At 39.9% G+C, this 22,073-nt stretch overlaps 1 protein-coding gene across 1 annotated transcript in view; it reads left to right on the top strand.

Annotated features, from left to right (window-relative positions):
* Positions 1-22,073, top strand: part of TTC27 (tetratricopeptide repeat domain 27) — a 196,288-nt gene that overhangs the window by 34,019 nt on the left and 140,196 nt on the right. The window contains exons 6-9 of the mRNA XM_055253546.2: positions 2,884-3,048; positions 5,192-5,325; positions 10,883-10,995; positions 17,445-17,511. Coding sequence (XP_055109521.1) covers positions 2,884-3,048; positions 5,192-5,325; positions 10,883-10,995; positions 17,445-17,511 — 479 coding nt within the window. The remainder of the gene's footprint in view (positions 1-2,883; positions 3,049-5,191; positions 5,326-10,882; positions 10,996-17,444; positions 17,512-22,073) is intronic.

Here is a 22,073-nt window from a genome sequence, read left to right as displayed (position 1 = left end):
TTGTTACTTAGTGTATGTCAACTAGCCTGTCTTTATATGTAGTTAATTTTGACAGTCATTTTATGTCAGATGCTGTTTTACTAGGTTATTATCCTCCATTCTTTTCATCTTAGATATTTAGTGAAATAAATTAGAATCTGACTGCCAAGCCAATATTCACTTATTCCTTATTTGATGTTCATATTGTATTAGATATATGCATGTATATCTGTTTCCCCTTTTATTTTTAGAGACAAGGTCTCAGTCTGTCACCTAGACTGGAGTGCAGTGGCATGATCATAACTCATTGCAGCCTTGAACTTTTGGGTTCAAATGATCCTCCCGTCTCAGCCTCCTGAGTACCTGGAATTACAGGCATGCTCCACCATGCCTGACTAATATTTTTATTTTTTTGTTGAGAGGAGTCCACTCGATGTTGCTCAGGCTTGTCTTGAACTCCTGGCTTCAAGCAATCTTTCCACCTAGGTCTTCTTAAGCACTTGGATTATAGCGTGAGCCACCATGCCCAGCCCCTTCTTTTCTTTTAAGGGAGAAATTCTACATTCTCTATGAAGAAAACTTGTAAACTGATATCCTCTTCATCAGATTTTCGGTGTTGCCTCTTTGGTTTTTCTTTTTTTTTTTTTTTAAGGATCTCATTGAAGTACAACTCTGTTTTTTCTTTATCTTACCAATTTAATATTTGGTTCTAACCAGTTTCTTCGATGTGTACATTTTCACACTATAAAAATATGTTTAACTGTTGTGCATTCATGGTACTTTGTATCAACACCTTATGTTGCCATGTTTTTAATTTTAATTTTATTATACTTTAAGTTCTGGGATACATGTGCAGAACGTGCAGGTTTAAGTAGGTATGCACGTGCCATGGTGGTTTGCTGCATCCATCAACCTATCATCTACATTAGGTATTTCTCCTAATGCTATCCCTCCCCTAGTCCCCCACCCGGCATGATGTTCTCCTCCCTGTGTCCATGTGTTCTCATTGTTCAACTCCTACTTATGAGTGAGAACATGCGGTGTTTGGTTTTCTGTCCTGTGTTAGTTTGCTGAGAATGATGGTTTCCAGCTTCATCCATGTCCCTGCAAAGGACACGAACCCATCCTTTTTTATAGCCGCATGGTATTCCATGGTGTATATGTGCCACATTTTCTTTATCCAGTCTATCATTGATGGGCACTTGGGTTGACTCCAAGTCTTTGCTGTTGTGAACAGTGCTGCAGTAAACATATGTGTGCATGTGTTTTTATAGCAGAATGATTTATAATCCTTTGGGTATATACCCAGTAATGGGATTGCTGGGTCAAATGGTAATTCTGGTTCTAGATCCTTGAAGAATTGCCACACTGTCTTCCACAATAGTTGAACTAATTTACATTCCCACCAACAGTGTAAAAGTGTTCCTTCTTCTCCACATCTTCTCTTGCTTCTCTAGTTCTTTCAATTGTGATGTTAGGGTGTTGATTTTAGATCTTTCCTGCTTTCTCCTATGGGCATTTAGTGTTATAAATTTCTCTCTAAACACTGCTTTAGCTGTGTCCCAGAGATTCTTTGCTTACACTGTGTGGGGAAAACCACCTACTGAAGCTTCACTAATGGTGGACGCCCCTGTCTCCACCAAGCTCGAGTGTCCCAGGTTGACCAGACTGCTGTGCTGGCAGTGAGAATTTCAAGCCAGTGGATCATAGTTTGCTGGGCTTCCTGGGGGTGGGATCAGCTGAGCTAGACCACTTGGTTCCCTGGCTTCAGGCCCCTTTCCAGGGGAGTGAATGGTTCTCTCTTGCTGGCATTCCAGGAGCCATTGGGGTATGAAAAAGAACTTCTGCAGCTAGCTTTGTGTCTGCCCAAACGTCTGCCCAGTTTTGTGCTTGAAACCCAGGGCCCTGGTGGTGTAGGCACCCAAGGGAATCTCCTGGCCTGCAGGTTGCAAAGACGGGAAAAGCTTAGTATCTGGGTCAGAATGCACCATTTCTCATGGCACAGTCCCTCAGGACTTCCCTTGGCTAGGGGAGGGAGTTCCATGACCCCTTGTGCTTCCCTCACCCTGCTTTGGCCCGCCCTCCATGGGCTACACCCACTGTCTAACCAGTCCCAGTGAGATAAGCCTGTTACCTCAGTTGGAAATGCAGAAATCATCCGCCTTCTGCCTTGATTTTGCTGGGAGCTGGAGACCGGAGCTGTTCCTATTGGCCATCTTGACAGCCACCTCCCATTTACTTATGTATGTATGTATGTATGTATGTATGTATGTATGTACGTATGTATGTATTTGGAGACGGGTTCTTGCTCTGTCACTCAGGCTGGAGTGCAGTGGTGCGATCTCAGCTCACTGCAATCTCTGCCTCCCGGGTTCAAGCGATTCTCCTGCCTCAGCCTCCTTAGTAGCTGGGACTACAGGCGCATGCCACCATGCCCGGCTAATTTTTGTATCTTTAGTAGAGATGGGGTTTCACCATGTTGGTCAGGCTGGTCTCGAACTCCTGACCTCGTGATCCACCCGCCTCGGCCTCGCAAAGTACCAGGATTACAAGTGTGAGCCACTGCGCCCGTCCCCCAACTATTTTTTTTTTTTTTTTTTTTTTGGCATGGTTAAGACAAACCCGCTGAGAAAGAGCAAGGTTATAAATCATCTCTCCCAGGATTGTGTGGAATAAAAGAGATAATGTACATAATGTCCTTAGCTCATGTCTGGAGCATATAAGTGCTCAGATAATGCTGGCTGGTAACTATTAGTGTTACTATATTCCTCAGGTCTTATGTTTAAAATTATTTAACAACAGAGACTATGTACTATATACTTTATGTATTATAGACTGTATTTTACACATTAATATATTTTTCTTCTCATCATAATTTTTAATGTTTTATCTTTTCTCTTGCAGTGATGAAACTACAGAATCTGTTTGTAGATGATTCAGGTCGATATTTGGCTATTCAATTCCATCTGGAATGTGCATATGTGTTTTTATATTATTATGAGTACAGAAAAGCAAAAGATCAGTTGGATATTGCTAAGGACATCAGCCAATTGCAAATTGATTTGACAGGTAAGTCTTTTATTTTTTGTGGACAATTGATTTTATTTTTATGATAAAACTATATACACTGGCAGTTTGTATTGTATGTTGGTATTCGATTTTCTATATCCTATTTGTTTTACAGAAGTGGACTTTAAAGGTTTTATTTACAAATTTATAGTTTATAACAAATTTGAAATGATATATTTTCCTTATTTCTAGAGCTTTCCATTTATTGCGCTGATCTGTTAAGACATGTTAGTAATAGACAGCAGCCAGGCGGTACACAAACACACTTTTGAGCCTTTTGGGGGATGGGCCCATAGGGGCGTTTCCTGACCAAGTTTGGCCTCTCTGCATTGCCCTTTCTTGTAAATACCCACCTATTCCTTCCATCTTCCTTTTTTTTTTTTTTGAGACTGAGTCTCACTCTGTAGCCCAGGCTGGAGTGCAGTGGCGTGATCTTGGCTCACTGCAACCTTCGCCTCCTGGGTTCAAGCAATTCTCCTGCCTGAGCCTCCCTAGTAGCTAGGGTTACAGGTGCCCACCACCACGCCTGGCTAATTTTTTTTTTTTTTGTATTTTTAGTAGAGATATGGTTTCACCATGTTGGCCAGGCTGGTTTTGAACTCCTGACCTCAAGTGATCTGCCCGCCTTGGCCTCCCAAAGTGCTGGGATTACAGGTGTGAGCCACCACGCCCGGCCCACATTCTGTGCTTCTTATAGAGCTAGTTCTATCAGTAAAATCTTTACAATATATTATGAATAAATATGATTTTGTGGGCTTGTCTTGGATCTTAGCTACCTTTTGTTACATTGAGTGTGTGGGCAAAATTGTTTAATATCCAGCTTATAACTTGGAACAATGGCCATGTGTAAGTTGTCTGTATATGAAAATATATGTAATGTATCTTGTGAGGTTAGTTTCAGAAGTTATGTTTTTAAATATTTTGATTCTAGGAGGCTTTTTTGGGACTATTGATGGCGTAATACTTAATTGTTGGTATATTTACTAGCTAGTTCTTCATATTTTGTTTTCTAAGTTAGAGTTGAGGAACTTAGAAATGCAAATGTGGTGTTCACAAATATGAGAATCAGGTTATTCTTTTTTTCCACTCATCTATAGCCTTCCTATAAAAAATAAGCTGTGGCCAGGTGCTGTGACTCACGCCTGTAATCCCAGCACTTTGGGAGGCTGAGGTGGGCAGATCATGAGGTCAGGAGATCGAGACCATCCTGGCCAACACGGCAAAACCCCGTCTCACTAAAAATACAAAAATTAGCTGGGCGTGGTGGTGCGTGTCTGTAATCCCAGCTACTCGGGAGGCTGAGGCAGGAGATTCGCTTGAACCAGGGAGTCGAAGGTTGCAGTGAGCCGAGATCACACCACTGCGCTACAACCTGGTGACAGAGCAGGACTCCATCTCATAAACAAATAAAATAAAATAAAATAAAAAAGTAAGCTGTATCAAACAATTTCAGTGGCTATCTTCAACATAACATATTTAAAAGGTTAATGTATAACTTAGAGCCAGACTCATACAGGATAAAATCCAGACTTCCTAGACTGGTCTTTGTAATTAACGATCTTTGTAATCTGACCTTGTCCAGAGAGTGGATGTTGGAACTTTTGCTTCTCTTAAAGTGGTTTGAAAACAGCTATTCTGCAGCAAGTTATTTCAGAGACATAATGAAAAAATTTTGGTCTTACATGAAGTAAGATAGTGTAATAAACTGTTGATTTAGAACCAAAAGATCCTGGCTTTAAGCTCTGGTTCTGATGCTGAGAAGCCCTGTGATCGTGAACAAATGACTGTATTCTTTACAACTTTTGTTTTTGTCATCTGTGAAAAAGAGATAATAATAGTTCCTCTACCTACAACACTCAATGTGTTACTTTTTTTTTTTTTTTTTAAAGGGTGGTAGTTTGATGCAAAAATTAGTATGTGGACTCTAGTGGCAGAAATCCTGGGTTTGAGTCCTGGTACCAGAGCTTATTGGCTTTCTAATTTTATAAGTCATTTAAAACCTGAGGCTGGGCCTCAGGACTTTCTTATGTGAAATGGAGAAAATACCTTGTAAACTCTAAAGCACTCTGAAAATATTACTCTTCATGATTGTACAGTAGATCTCATGGGTAAGTCAGTAGATATAATTTTATTGTTTTTTCAGGTGCTTTGGGAAAAAGAACACGGTTCCAGGAAAATTATGTGGCACAACTGATTCTAGATGTAAGAAGGGAAGGGGATGTCCTTTCAAATTGTGAATTCACTCCAGCACCCACTCCTCAGGAACATTTAACCAAGGCAAGTAGGACGGCAAGTTATTAAATTCAATTAACACCTGAGTCTAACAATTTCAATAGGTGAGTACCATAGAAACACTGAATGGGTTGGGGACAGACTTCATTTTATTCTTTCTTTTGCCTTTTAAAGGTTGCTGAGTCAGGGAGAACTGGTGTTTAAACTTTTTTTTTCCTAACTTGTATGTAGAGATAAATACGGCTTTTCTTCTAGGATTCAATAACTATGAATTAATAATGCAGTTAGTTATGTATTGCCCCTCTTGAAGAAATACAAAAGGCAGACTGGGTGTAGACCAGTTTTTCTATCTGCCATCATATTTGTTTCCTTATGTTTGTCTTCTCTTGGAATCTCTTAGGCTTTTTCTAAATATATAAACAGATTATCAGAATTCCTTTTCACTAGTTTTGTGATCGGCCTTTTGTTTCTCTGTCATTATTGGGGGGTGGTTGCCTTAGTATGTTTATTTGACATGTCTAATGAATTCTCTTCTTTAGTTTGAATTATGACTCTTGGTCAGTTTACCTAATTATAGTCCACTCCAGCTGCTTCCATGAAGCCCTTTAGTATTTATGCATGTGTTTTCTGATCCCAGAAACCCCCAACTACTTTTTTTTTTTTTTTTTTTTGAGATGGAGTCTCACTCTATTGCCCAGGCTGGAGTGTAGTGGCGCGATCTCAGCTCAATGCAACCTCCACCTCCCGGGTTCAAGCGATTCTCCTGCCTCAGCCTCCCGAGTAGCTGGGATTACAGGCATGCACCACCACGCCTGGCTAATTTTGTATTTTTAGTAGAGACAGGGTTTCTCCATGTTGGTCAGGCTGGTCTCGAACTCGCAACCTCAGGTGATCCACCCGTCTTGGCCTCCCAAAGTGCTGGGATTACAGGCGTGAGCCACCACACGTGGCTGTGTTAGTTGTTTTTTAATGTGGAGTTGTCCTGTAGAAAATTATCTCCCAGTGATTGGCCTGGCATGGTGGCTCATGCCTGTAATCCCAGCACTTTGGGAGGCCGAGGCGGGTGGATCACGAGGTCAGGAGATCTAGACCATGCTGGCTAACATGGTGAAACCCCGTCTCTAACTAAAAATACAAAAAATTAGCTGGGCAAGGTGGCGGGCACCTGTAGTCCCAGCTACTTAGGAGGCTGAGGCAGGAGAATGGCGTGAACCCCGGGGGGCAGAGCCTGCAGAGAGCCGAGATCGCACCACTGCACTCCAGCCTGGGCGACAGAGCGAGACTCCGTCTCAAAAAAAAAAAAAAAATTAGGCCGGGTGCAGTGGCTCATGCCTGTAATCCCAGAACTTTGGGAGGACAAGGTGGGTGCACGAGGTCAGGAGATGAGACCATCCTGGCTAACATGGTGAAACCCCGTCTCTATTAAAAATACAAAAAAAAATTAACCTGGCGTGGTGGCGGGCACCTGTAGTCCCAGCTACTCAGGAGGCTGAGGCAGGAGAATGGCGTGAATCTGGGAGGCGGAGCTTGCAGTGAGCCGAGATCATGCCACTGCACTCCAGCCTGGGCGATAGAGCAAGACTCCTCAAAAAAAAGAAAATAAACAAAAAAAACAAAATTAGCCGGTTGTGGTGGTGCATGCCTGTAATCCCAGCTACTTGGTAGGTTGAGGCAGGTGAATTGCTTGAACCCAGGAGGTGGAGGTTGCAATGAGCAATGAGTGCAATTGCATCATTGAACTCCAGCCTGGGCAACAAGATCAAAACTCCCTTTGAAAAAAGAAAAAAAGAAAAAAATTATCTCCTGGTGATAAATAGGATATGATGAGTATTATGAGAAATGTATGAAAATGATGTACAATTTAATACAGAATTTAATCTTTTTTTTTTGCTTGTTCTTTCTTTTCTTTTCCTTTTTCTTTTCTTTTCTTTTTTCTTTTCTTTCTTTCATTTTTAAATGGAGATGAGGTCTCACTATATTGCCCAGGTTTGTTTCAAACTCCTGGGCTCAAGCAATCTTCTTGCCTCAACCTCCCAAAGTGCTGGGATTAACCATGTAACACATGTTACAGGGTTAATGTGGTTAACATTTTTAACATATTACATATGACTATCAGAAATTTTTTCAGAATTATTTTATTTTATTTAAAAAATTTTGGCTGGGCGTGGTGGCTCACGCCTGTAATCCCAGCACTTTGGGAGGCCGAGGTGGGTGGATCACGAGGTCAGGAGATTGAGACCATCCTGGCTAACACAGTGAAACCCCGTCTCTACTAAAAATACAAAGTATTGGGAGTGGTGGCAGGTGCCTGTAGTCCCAGCTACTCGGGAAGTTGTGGCAGGAGAATGGCGTGAACCCGGGAGGCAGAGCTTGCAGTGAGCCGAGATCGTGCCACTGCACTCCAGGCTGGGCGACAGAGTGAGACTCCGTCTCAAAAAAATAAATAAATAAATAAAATTTTACCTGTTTATCTATTTAGAGACCAGGTTATGAGACTGGCTAATTTTTGTATTTTTGGTAGAGATGGGGTTTCACCATGTTGCCCAGGCTGGTCTCAAACTTCTAGGCTCAAGCCATCCACTTGCCTCAGCCTCCCAAAACTGTTGGGATTATAGGCGTGAGCCACTGCACTGGCCAGAATTTAATCTTTTGTATGTGAAATAAAATACATTCAGATAATCTTATGGTCTTTGTTAATTACTACTTGAAGATGGAGAGTACAAGTTTTATGCTGTAGGTATGGATTAGATAGAAGCATAGCTTTATTCTAATGGGTAGAAGAGAATTGTTTGTTAAGTTGGTTATATATCATATTACCTTGTGTCAGACACATTATTAGATTGTAATATACACCATCTGTTTAATAACCATTTTTCAGGAAAAGGAAAGGAACACTACTATACCATTTATAGTGATTATAAAATATATCCTGATTGGAAATGTTACAACATGGCCTGGTGTGGTGGCACATGCCTGTAGTCCCAGCACTTTGGGAGGCCGAGGGGGGAGGATCACTTGAGGTCAGGAGTTCGAGACCAACCTGGCCAACATGCCGAAACCCCATGTCTACTAAAAATAGAAAAGATTATCTGGGCATGGTGGTGTGTGCCTGTAATTCCAGCTACTTGGGAGGGTGAGACAGGAGAGTCTCTTGAACCCAAGAGGTGGAGGTTGCAGTGAGCAGAGATCATGCCACTGCACTCCAGCCTGGGTGACTAAGTGAGACTTTTCTCAAAAAAAAAAAAAAAAGAAATGTTACAATGTGAAAATATGTATTTTAATTCATTTTATTTTTTATTTTTTTTGAGATGGTGTGTCATTCTGTAGCCTGCCTTAGCCTCCAAGTAGCTGAGACTACAGCCACGTGCCACTATGCCCAGATAATTGTTGTATTTTTAGTAGAGATGGGGCTTCACCATGCTGGCCAGGCTGGTCTCGAACTCCTGACGTTGGGTGATCCGCCCGCCTCAACTTCTCAAAGTGCTGGGATTACAGGCATGAGCCACCGCACCTGGCTTCTGTCTAGCTTCATTTGGCTCCTAACGTCTTCCTTTTTTTTTGTTGAATTAGAAAAAAATTTAACCCAAGATTATGGAGGAATAATTTATATAAAATATACCTATTTTAAATTACACTTTGTTGAGATTTAACAGTTAGATGCATGTAACCACCACCATAATGAAAAAAAGTTTCTCCAAAGAGTGCCGTCATAGTTCTTTGCAGTCAGTTGCTGTCATAGATTAGATCTGTCTTTTCTAGAATTTCCAATAAATGGAATCATACAGTATGTAATCTTTTGGTCTGGCTTAATGGTTTCAAGATTCATCCATGTTGAAATACCAATATGAACTGTTGGTGGACATTTAAGTTGTTTCTAGCAGCTATTACTAATAAACCTGCCTAGAAAATATGTATGTAAGTCTTTGTGTGAACATAAGCGTTTTTTTTTTTTTCTCTTCTTTTTTTATTTTTGAAATGGAATCTCACTCTATTGCCCAGGCTGGAGTGCAGTGGCACGATCTCAGCTTACTGCAACCTCCACCTCTCAGGTTCAAGTGATTCTCCTGCCTCAGCCTCCCAAGTAGCTGGGAGTACAGGTATGCGCCACCATGCCTGGCTAATTTTTGTATTTTTGGTAGAGACGGGGTTTTTGCCATGTTTGCCAGGCTGGTCTCGAACTCCTGACCTCAAGTGATCCACCCACCTTGGCCTCCTAAAGTGCTAGGATTACAGGGGTGAGCCACCATGCCTGGCCTCTTTTGCCCATTTTTAATTTGAGTTGTTTGTCTTCTTATTGAGTTCTAAGAGTTCTCCATATTCTGGATGCAAATCCCTTTTCAGATATATGTTTTGTCAGTATATTTGGATCCGGAGCTTGACTTTTTGTTTTCTTAACAATGTTTTCAGAGAACAGAAGTTTTTAATTTGATGAAGTCCAATTTATGAAGTTTTTCTCTTATAATTCATACTTTTTGTGTCCTAATTAAGGACTGACTGCCTTTCCATCTCAAGGTTACAAAGATTTTTTTTTAATGTTTTCTTCTATAAATTTTTTTAGTTTTAGCTTGTGTATTAAGGTCTGTGATTAGTTTTGATTTAATTTTTGTGTATGATTGAGGTAAACATGAAGGATCTTTTTTTTTCCAAATGGATATCCAGTTGTTCTGACATCATTTACTTATTTTTTGGAGAGACAGGGTCTTGCTGTGTTGCTCAGGCTGATCTCAAACTCCTGGCCTCAAGCTTCCTCCCACCTTGGCCTCCCAAAGTTCTCTAATATCATTTATTGAAAGGCTTTACCTGTTGAACCACCTACGTAGCTTTATTGAAAATCAATCCATCATATATGCATGGGTCTAAAATTTTGGACTGTATTCTGTTCCATTCACTTCATATGTCTGTCTTTATGTCAGTACTATACTGTCTGGGCTTTATAGTAATTCTTGAAATCAAGTACTTCCTTAGATTTTATTCTTTTAAAAATTGTTTTGGTTATTGTTGATCATTTGCATTTCCATATAAATTTTAGAATGAGCTTGTCACAGTTTGGCATTTCCATCATTGATAACAAGCTATTTGTGAGAAATTTCTCAACTGATCACACTATATTGCTGAGACACAGAGTTGGGAAGTTGATGTTTTTGATTAGAATTTAGAGGCAGAATAGAAAGATCCAGTTTTGAATCCTGATGCTGTCACATACTTTGAGTGTGATCTTGGATGAGCTTCAAATATCTGATTCTTTGCTTTTTCATCAATAAATAGGGATAAAAATGTCTATTGTCTATGATTATTGTGAGGATGAATTTGAAATGTTTGTAAAATTATCTGCAGAGGGGCTTTTGCATAATTGGCTCAATCAATGATAGCTGTTATTCCTTATTATTGTCATTGTTAGTGCATTCTTGAGGTATAGATGGCACATCTTTCATTTCTGGAAGGTAAATTGTTTCCAAATATGTGTTTCACAAGAAACAGCCTATTGACCATATGTCAAACCGGTAAGTTAACTTTATCCTTTCTAGCAATCTATTACATGCCATTCTGGTGAATGAATAAAATTTAATTTTTGGCCTAAGTATTTTCTTTTGTATTCTACTAGAATCTTGAGCTCAATGATGACACCATTCTGAATGACATAAAGTTAGCAGATTGTGAACAGTTCCAGATGCCGGATCTATGTGCTGAAGAGCTTGCTATTATCCTTGGAATCTGGTAAGTTAATGACTGACTTGGCTGCTTTGAACACTTTGCATATTGATTCTCTTATGTGTGGAGAATCTTTATTCAAGGAGGTTCCAAGAGTTCTGGATGAATAGGGAATTTTGTAGTGCTTATGAAGGTCAAGAGGAAATACTTGGAGAGCCAATTAAAGGGTTAGACATTACGAATCTCCAATGAGTTGGTATGTGTATTCTTCTGTTTCCTTTATAAGCACAATTTCTTTGGTTAGCTTTAGCTAGGAATAGATTATTAATACAATATTAAAGACAAATGAGAATGACTTTTGAGATTTGAGGATATTTACATTTCAAGGATAGGATTATTTTTTAATACTGTAGAACCTTATCTGTGGTGGAAATAGTTTTTTGTTTTTTTCTGATTAGAAATAATTTCAAATTTGTGAAAAATGTTTAAGGGCAGGGCAATACAAATAGCTTTTAAGTTTCCAACATGATACTGTATCATTCCTGAATAATTTAGTGTATATTTCCAACAAATAATGTTATTTTTGTACATAGTCACGATACAGCTATCAAAATCAGAAAATTAACATTCATACTTTGCTATCATTTGATTCTCAGACCCCATTCAAATTTTGCTAGTTGTCCAGATACTCTCTTTTAGAAAAGATCCAGTCTAGAATATATGTGTCACATTTAGTTGTCATGTCTCTTTAGTCTTTATCAGTCTGGAATAGTTCCTCGTTTTTGCTTGACTTGCATGATCTTGACACTTGAAATTTACAAGTCCATTACTTTTAGACTTTCCTTCAATTTGAGTTTGATTTTTTTTTTAGTAGTTGGATTCACCTTATGCATTTTTTTTTTTTTTCCTGAGACAGAGTTTTGCTATTGTTGGCTAGGCTGGAGTGCAATGGCACAATCTCGGCTCATTGCAACCTCCACTCCACGGGCTCAAGCAATTCTCTTGCCTCAGCCTCCTGAGTAGCTGGGATTACAGGTGCGCACCACCATGCCTGGCTAATTTTTTTGTATTTTTAGTAGAAATGGGATTTCGTCGTGTTTTCCAGGTTGGTCTCAAACTTCTGACCTCAGCTAATCTGCCCGCCTCGGCCTCCCAGAGTGCTGGGATTACAGGCATGAGCCACCGCACCCGGCCACCTTATGCGTTTTTAGCTGGGATGTCAGAGAAATGAAGTTTTGTTATTCTCATTGCATCCTAGCAGGTAGAATATGATTTGGGTTTGCCCCACTACTGGTGATGTTAACTTTGATCACATGATTAAAGTGGTGTTTGCTGGGCTTCTCCAAAGTTATTCTTTTCTTTTGTAATTAACATTTTATTGACCAGGTGCGGTGTCTTATGCCTGTAATGCCAGCACTTTGGGAGGCCGAAGCGGGTGGATCACCCAAGGTCAGGAGTTTGAGACCAGCCTGGCCAACATGGTGAAATCCCATCTCTACTAAAAATACAAAAATTAGCCGGGTGTGGTGGCAGGTGCCTGTAATCCCAGCTACTCGGGAGTCTGAGGCAGGAGAATCGCTTGAACCTGTGAGGCGGAGATTGCAGTGAGCTGAGATCCCGCCACTGCACTCCACCTGGGTGACAGAGTGAAACTCTGTCTCAAAAAAAAAAAAAAATTCTTTGAAAAATAATTTTAGACTAAATGAATATCCCATTTGTCATCAAGAGATTTATTAATGTTCAAAATAGAATCCCTCACAAAGCTATAATATTGATACCAATTAAATTAGTAATAGGCAACTTATGAAAGGGAGCATTTGAAAAAATCTTGTTCTTTTTTTTTTTTTTGAGACACAGTCTTGCACTGTCGCCCAGGCTGGAGTGCAGTGGCGTGATCTCGACTCACTGCAACCTCCGCCTCCCGGGTTCAAGCAATTCTCCTGCCTTAGCCTCCCAAGTAGCTAGGATTACAGGCGTGTGCCACCACACCTGGCTAATTTTTGTATTTTTAGTAGAGACGGGGTTTCACCATGTTGACCAGGCTGGTCTTGAACTCCTGACCTCAGGTGATCTGCCCGCCTCAGCCTCCCAAAGTGCTAGGATTACGGGTGTGAGCCACCGTGCCTGGCCACAATCTTATTCTTTTAATTCAGTAGAACTCACCCTTTAGTGTTCACCTCATAGCGTTTTACTTCGTATATGCAACAGTAAGTTTTCTTTTATATAGAAGTTGAATTCAGTTCTACAGTTCCTTTTTATTTTAAAATGGATCACAATACAGAGTTCTGTTTCTAAATCCAAAGCAATTTTCCTGTAACATTATTTATTCCAGTGGCAGAATTTTTTTTTTTTTTTGAGACAGAGTCTCGCTGTGTCACCCCAGGCTGGAGTGCAGTGGCGTGATCTCGGCTCACTGCAAGCTCCACCTCCTGGGTTCATGCCATTCTTCTTCCTCAGCCTCCTGAGTAGCTGGGACTACAGGTGCCCACCACCACAGCTAGCTAATTTTTTTTTGTATATTTGGTAGATATGGGGTTTCACTGTGTTAGCCAGGATGGTCTCAATCTCCTGACCTCATAATCTGCCTGCCTCGGCCTCCCAAAGTGCTGGGATTACAGGTGTGAGCCACCGCACTCGGCCCTCCAGTGACAGAATTTATGTTTACTGCATAAAAACTACTTGTTCAATCCATAACAACATTTAGTATGTTAATAATATGAATAGCAACCATTTATGAACAATAGTATGTGGTAGGCATTATACCATGTACTTTCACATTAACCCTCATTAATAGTCTAACAACACTAAGCGTTGTTATTTTTCTCAGTTCTTCAGGTGGGAAAACAAGGTTCAAATGGCTAAATGTCTTCTTCAGAATTACAGAGTGGCAATTAGGATCTGAATCTAAGTTTTACTGACCCCAAATTCTGAGTTCTTCTTTATGTTACTTAAGAAAATGTTATTTTGGCAAATTCATAATTGTCATCTCATCAGGAAATTAAACTATGCAAAATAAATGTATTCCCAGGCATTATGTCAGCTGAACTATAGCTATATTGAGGTAAACTTTACAGTTAAGAGAGGACTAAAAATCCAGAAAATGCTCATCTTTTCTGGATACTTGTTTTTCCCAAAGGAAGATCTCAGTGGAATTTCAATATATAGAGCAGATAAAAGCACAGAATTGATTTCACTGGCAGTTTAACTCTTCATTGTTTGGTAGAAACCACTTGCTTATTTTCTGAGTCTTAGTGCATCTGATGCAGTTTATAAACCTGTGGGTTAGAATAGTAATGAATTTACGATTTGCATGTACTAAGTTACTGTGGGGTTTTTAAAAAATGACTTTCTTCTATTGCCTGATCTCTGTCTGATCCCTGTGGTCGCTAACCCCCATGAAGAGGTGACTTAGACATTGTGTTAGGCTGGGTTGGTTTGGAAAGGAGACTTAGAGAAGGTGAATTCTTTTTTTTTGTTTTGTTTTTTTGAGACGGAGTTTCACTCTTCTCAGCCAGGCTGGAGTGCAATGGTGCAATCTTGACTCACTGCAACCTCCAACTCCCAGGTTCAAGCGATTTTCTTGCCTCAGCCTCCTGAGTAGCTGGGATTACAGGTGCCCACCACCATGCTCAGCTAATTTTTGTATTTTTAGTAGAGACAGGGTTTCACCATGTTGGCCAAGCTGGTCTCGAACTCCTGACCTCAGGTGATCTACCCACCTCAGCCTCCCAAAGTGCTAGGATTACAGCCGTGAGCCACTGTGCCTAGCCTGAGAAGGTGAATTCTTATACATTGTAGATTGGCACAACAGTGGGGATAGCTTCAGGCTCCTTCCCTAGACTCTTGCTGTTCACTGGCCTTCTGCTTGAGTTGGATTTTTACCTGAAGACCAAATGCTGGAACTTGCCCCACCTCTCTTATACCTCATTATAACTGACTGCTTATATGCATTCCTGTGTGTTTGTCTTGTAGGTGTTTTTAATAAAACCATTTCATAGTTCTTTCCTCTTCCATTCATTGATTTTTTTCTTTTCCAACAATAGAAATTGGTTCATTTAAAAATTATTATATAAACAATTTATGGTCATTATAAAATCCTTAAACAGTACTGAAAATTATAAGGATATGTTATATTTTATAAGGCAGTGTTTTCATTCTGTCTTTTTTTTTTTTTTGAGATGGATTCTTGCTCTGTTGCCTGGGCTGGAGTGCAGTGGCACAATCTTGGCTCACTGCAACCTCTGCCTCCTGGGTTCAAGCAATTCTCTGCCTCAGTCTCCCGAGTAGCTGGGATTATAGGCACCTGGCACCATGCCCAGCTAATTTTTGTATTTTTAGTAGAGACGGGGTTTCTCCATCTTGGCCAGGCTGGTCTTGAACTCCTAACCTTGTGATCCACCTGCCTCGGCCTCCCTAAGTGCTGGGATTATACTCATTAGCCACTGTGCCCAGCCTCTTTTCATTCTTGATATATGAAATATTTATATACATTTATATGTCCTTTAAAATTTGTTAAATTAATATATGGAATATTTGGAATTACATTCCATATATATATATATCCACTTATATATATTCCATATATATTATAATTATATGTGGAATATTTCATATATTCCATATATTAAGAATATTTAATATTCCATTTGGAATAGTCTAATAATAAAAAGAACACTGGTGAAAAGTTAACTGTTATCCTGAATCTCATGTTTGTCATCTTCTTGCCTTTTAAAAAAAATTTTAATTTCATGTTTTGTATGTTTATAAGTCAGTTGCTTAAATTTGCTTGTTTTTGAGCTTTATAAAAGTGGTATCTTATAATAAATATCTAGTCCTCTGTGATTTGCTTGTTTTCTCTCATTATTGTATTCCTGTGATTCATGTTGTTATATGTAGCTGCAGTTTACTTTGCAGTATAGCATTCTGTTGGATGAATATACAACAATTTGTCGTTTTCCTTTTGGGCATTTGGATTGTTTCCAGATTTTTCCTATTATACACAATATTGCTATGGATATTTATGTATCTCATTCTTGATATATCTGTTCAAGAATTCCTTTGGGCTCTATTTCTAGGATGGAAGTACTGAGTCGAGGATATGTGAATGCTCACAAAGGTAGTGCCAAATTGTTTTGTTTTTTTTTTTTTTTTTTTTGAGATGGAGTCTTGCTCTGTCACTCAGGCTGGAGTGCAATGGCGCAATCTTGGCTCACTGCAACCTCTGCCTCACAAGTTCAAGCAGTCCTCCTGCCTCAGCCTCCCAAGTAGCTGGGACTACAGGCGTGCGCCACCACCCCCAGCTAATTTTTTGTGTTTTTAGTAGAGATGTGGTTTCACCATGTTGGCCAGGATGGTCTCGATCTCTTGACCTCATGATTCATTCGCCTGCCTCGGCCTCCCAAAGTGCTGGGATTACAGGCATGAGCCACTGTGCCCGGCCCAAATTGTTTTCTAAAATGATCCTACCGATAATGTAATTGATCTTGGATCAGCAAGATCTAAGAATGCCTATTGTTCTGCCTCCTTGACAGCTGTTATAAAAACATTTTTTTTTTTGGTATGAGTTTAATAAATAAGACTTGGTGTCATAATAATTCTTTTCATTTTCTTTGCTGAGTGGCACATATTGAATTTCTTTTTTCCTAGGAGGATAAATTATGTTGGCTGCACAGTGGCCCATGCCTGTAATCCGAACACTTTGGGAAGCTGAGGTGGGCAATCACTTGAGCCCAGGAGTTCAAGACCAGCCTGGACAACACAGTGAAACTCCGTTTCTACAAAAAATAAAAAAATTAGTTGGTAATGGTGGCGTACGCCTCTAGTCCCAGTTACTCAGGAGGCTGAGCTGGGAGGATCCCTTGAACTCAGGAGGTGGAGGTTGCAATGAGCCAAGTGTGTGCCACTGCACTCCAGCCTGGGTGACACCGTGAGCCCTGTCTCACAAAAAAAGAAAAAAAAAAGATAAATTATGTTGACATTTAATACACCAACCACATTTTATTTGCCAGCATTTTATTTTTATACTTATCTTTGACAAACTCTACATTTGTATATAATGCCATAGTATTTATTTATTTATTTATTTATTTATTTTTTGTTTGTTTTTTGAGACAGAGTCTTGCTCTGTTGCCCAGGCTGGAGTGCAGTGGCACGATCTCGGCCCACTGCAAGCCTGCCTCCCAGGTTCATGCCAATCTCCTGCCTCAGCCTCCCAAGTAGCTGGGACTATAGGCGCCCGCCACCACGCCCGGCTAATTTTTTGTATTTTTAGTAGAGACGGGGTTTCACCATGTTAGCCAGGATGGTCTCAATCTCCTGACCTTGTGATCTGCCTGCCTCAGCCTCCAAAAGTGTTGGGATTACAGGTGTAAGCCACTGTGCCCGGCCCCCATAATATTTAAATATCTACTTTCAAATATATAAAATATAGCAGTTTACTTCGCTTTTTAAAGATTATATTTCATTAGCTACAACATGCATCTTATAATTAATGTACCTTTTTTCTTAATTTAAAGCACCAATTTTCAAAAGAATAACCCAGTGCACACATTAACAGAAGAGGAGCTTCTGGCATTTACATCAGTGAGTAATGTCTTTTTCTCTTCCATTTCATTTTTTTCCTGGTAAATTACTTCCTCTGGTATGGTCTTGCCTTGGATTGTTTATGTTGAAACACTGCCACCTAAGGAAATGAAGTGGAGAAAAATCTTATCACTTTAGTTTCTAAGTCACATGTATCTTGCTGCTGCTGATTTAAGAGTCTGCAACTCTTAAATTGAGTGCTATGCCTACATGGCCGCGGTGAAAAAGAGAGCTAGGAGCAGGACCAGGAGACCATGGGTTAGAAAGGTGTCAAAAGCATGGTGTGCTCATCAGTGTTCAACAGTGTAGAGCAGTCAGGAGATAAATGTGGACAGAGACGAGGCCACTGGATTGGACAATTAGGAGTGCATTGGTTACTTCTAGGACAGTTTCAGTGGACTCTCTGGGTAGTTCCTCATTACAGAGAATTCAGAGGGAATATGGTGTAAGGAAATAAAGTTAATAGATAAAGATCACAGTTGGAGAAGAATGGCAGTGAAAAGGAAAGATGGAGTAATAGATATTTGAGGATTTTAGATCAAGAAGGGCTTTTAAGAAGAGAAAAGTCATAGACGAAGGGGTCAGTCAGTATATTTTGGCTTTATGGATAAAGGAAGATACATATGTTCTTTAATGAATACAAGTTGCTTAAGATATATCATTTTTTCAAAGGCATTTTCATTATCTTAGTTGAGAATCCAGTTAGAATTCTGATGTTTTCTTCCTTTGTTATTTTTCGGATAAGGCAAAATGAAATACTTTTACTGGCTAGAAAGAAAAGCTAGATTGTGGCTGGGTGAGGTGGCTCATGCCTGTAATCCCAGCACTTTGAGAGGCGAGGCAGGTGGATCACTTGAGATCAGGAGTTCGGACGAGCCTGGCCAACATGGTGAAACCCTGTCTCTACCAAAAATACAAAAATTACCTGGGCGTGGTGGTACATGTCTGTAACCCCAGCTACCCTGGAGGCTGAGAAGGAGAACCACCTCAACCCGGAAGGCAGAGGTTGCAGTGAGCCACACTGCACTTCAGCCTCGGTGACAGAGAGCAAGACTCCGCCTCAAAAACAAAACAAAGCACAATAAAACAAAAAAACCTAGCTTATTTTGTACTGTAATATAAATTTTTCACATTACTATTTCCTACACACCCTGTTTGAACTGGTTAGGTGTTAGTTGTTTGAGTCCTCTGGTTGCGTGTTTTATTTTCCCACTTCAGTATTCTCAGAAATCTTTGGCGTGTATCATTATTATGTGCGTTTTAGGTAACTGTGGAAATGTTCTTCATTATTTATTACATATGCTATAAAGGAATTGACAAAGTGTTAACAAATTTTAAAGGGCATATAAAAAACAAGTACTTTTCATTTATTCATTCAGCTAATATATATCTACTAAATAATGTATACGGGTATTGTACTAGTCATTGGGGATGTAGCAGTAAACAAAGCCTTTTTTGTTCTGGAGTTTATGTCAAATACAGAGTAGACAAAGAGAGAACCAGCTATTTCACAGAAGTGCTGAGGAGAAATATAAAGCAGGTTAAGAGACTAAGAATGAGATGGGTGCAGCTGTTTTAGTCAAGGTGGTCAGGGAAGGTCTCAGTGGGAAGGTGACATTGAACATAGATCTGTGTAAAATGAGGGATGGGGAAAGGTCTGGAATGGCCGTGAGCTTGAGTCAGGGTAGGGACTGGATGGGGACAAGTGTCTAGGTGATAAATGATGACCTGGATGCTTGGCTTTCTCTTATGATGGAAGTAAACAGGAATGTGGCATATGACAGGAAATGTTCCTGCTGGCCAGTAGTAACAGTTTCTTGGGATTGGTCTCATAAGCAGTTTATTGCAGCATATATATTACCACAGTTATCCTGAAAAGACACTAGCACGCTCTTTTTACATTCAAACAGTTAATTTTTTAGCATTTCTTGTGTGTGTGGCGGGGGTTCCCTTTCTTTAAAACTTTTCCTTTCTTTAACCTATTCTCATTCCCTTGCACTGTGAGGTACCTGTGGAGTAATTAACTCTAGTAACTTCTGATGGTGGGTAACTCATCACTCCTAGCTTGCAGTGAAGGTCATAAATTCAGGTTTTATACTTCTCCCCTCAGGCCTTTATACTGTGTAATTTTTCTGCTCTCCTCCCACCCTCTTACAAATCAGAACTGTCCTGAAGACCGACCTCTTTTTGGAGGAAAGCTGTTTGATTACAATGACTCAAAGTGCTAGGCCTAACTCATCTAAAGAGATGAGTTAATCCCGAGTAAATCTTTAATTGGTGAGAAGTAGGGCAAGAAACTTCTATGTGAGGAGGACTTTTAAGAGCCCCACACATACTTTGGGCTTTGCACTGTCCCCCCGACCTTTTTTTTAATCCCAAATGAAACATACAAAATAAACCAGAAAAACCTGTCAGCCCTCATCAGCTCTTCTTCTATCAGTCCTTCCTCCTGTCCCTTCTTTGTGCATGATACTGACCTGTCCCTTCTTTGTGCATGATACCGAAGTGGATAAGATGATGAATTAAAAGTGGTCCCTGGTTTCAGTGAAGAAAGAAACTTTATTTAAATCCTAGGTAACTCCAAACTCCAAGAATACAAACAGCCCCCAACTTACGATGTTTGACAATTTTTTGAATTTGCAATGGTGTGCAAATGATATTCATTCAAGTAGAAACCATACTTTGAATACCTATACAACCATTCTGTTTTTCTTTCAGTACAGTATTCAGTAAATTACATGAGATATTCAGCGTTTTTTTAATAAAATAGGCTCGGTGTTAGATGATGTTTCCCAACTGTGGGCTAACGTATTTAAGGGAGGCTAAGTTAAGCTATTATGTTTGGTAGGACAGGTGTTATTAAATTCATTTTGACTTAGGACATTTACAACTCATGATGGATTTATCAGGATGTAACTCCATCATATGTTGAGGAGCATTTGTATTTGAGACGAGGGACCACTTTTAGGTGCTACCCCACTTCTGAACTCTTGAACTTTTATTTGTGCCTCTCTTTTTGCAAGGTTCATATTTTGGCTTATATTATAATTATTTATATATATATGTATATATATTTATATATGTATGTATATATATTTATATATGTATGTATATATATTTATATATGTATGTATATATATATTTATATATATGTATGTGTATATATATATATGTATAGATGTCTTTTCCTTACGAGACTATAAACTCTCAGTTTTAGCAACTGGGCTCTGTTCTTTTCTAGGCTCTCTACAAGGGTTATGACAGTGCTTCAGTGCTTTACTCTTAGTTGTTATGAATAAATGCATGCAGAATAAGAAAATGAATGAAATATATATCCTACACCCTGGAATAGGGTTGATTTCTATTCAAGAGCTGCGTCACTTACTTAGTTCCATAATTTAGGTAGTACTACGTGATACTAGGAATAACCATCTGTTTCATCTTTCTCTTCTATAAAATGGGGGAAAGAGTAAAATGCCCCTGTCCAAACACAGAAGACTTTACTTGAGGATCATTTTGCAGAACATCTATGAAAGTACTCCAGAGTAGGTAGAGGCTGGTACACTCATAGCGTTCAGTGATGCTAGTTTGTAGTAGAGCATTCCTATTTTTAAGCAGGCTAAATGGATAAGATCTGCTTGGAATTGGCTATAGATATGGAAGAGAAGGGAACAGAGAGGAAAGAAACAGCATGGTTTTTCTTGCTGGGCATCCATTTCCCTGCTCTAGCAGCAGCTTGGTGGCCTGGGACTAGGGCTGTGAACTATTGAGGGTACAAGATGTCTTCCTCTGTTGATAGAAGAGCAAGTATAATAGAAGCCTTTTTTTTTTTTTTTTTTTTCGAAATGGAGTTTTGCTCTTGTCACCCAGGCTGGAATGCAATGGCGTGATCTTAACTCACTGCAACCTCCGCCTCCTGGGTTCAAGCGATTCTTCTGCCTCAGCTTCCCAAGTAGCTGGGACTACAGGCACAGGCCACTACACCCGAGTAATTTTTTTTTTTTTTTTTTGAGGTAGAGTCTTGCTCTGTCACCCCAGACTGAAGTACAGTGGTGCAATCTTGGCTCACTGCAAGCTCCACCTCCTGGGTTCACACCATTCTCCTGCCTCAGCCTCCTGAGTAGCTGGGACTACAAGCGCCTGACACCACACCTGGCTAATTGTTCTGTGCTTTTCAGTAGAGATGGGGTTTCACCGTGTTAGCTAGGATGGTCTTGATCTCCTGACATCGTGATCCACCCGCCTTGGTCTCCCGAAGTGCTGGGATTACAGGCATGAGCCACTGTGCCAGGCCAATTTTTGTATTTTTAGTAGAGATGGGGTTTCGCCATGTTGGCCAGACTGGTCTCTTAACTCCTGACCTCAGGTGATGCACCCACCCAGCCTCCCTAAGTGCTGTATTTACAGGGGTGAGCCACTGCGCCTGGCCAATAGAAGTCTTAATACTCCTACCAGAAGTCTGTAAACACTTGGAGAGTTAGGAACAGTGGTTATTTGGTGTTTGGTAAATATTTATTGAATAAACAAATGAATGGCTCTTGGTCCTGAATTTTGTTCAATTT

The sequence above is a fragment of the Symphalangus syndactylus genome, chromosome 18 (assembly GCF_028878055.3).
Source record: "Symphalangus syndactylus isolate Jambi chromosome 18, NHGRI_mSymSyn1-v2.1_pri, whole genome shotgun sequence".
Lineage (NCBI taxonomy): Eukaryota > Metazoa > Chordata > Mammalia > Primates > Hylobatidae > Symphalangus > Symphalangus syndactylus.
Note: the sequence above shows the minus strand (reverse complement) of the source record. Positions and strands in the feature narration are given on the sequence as shown.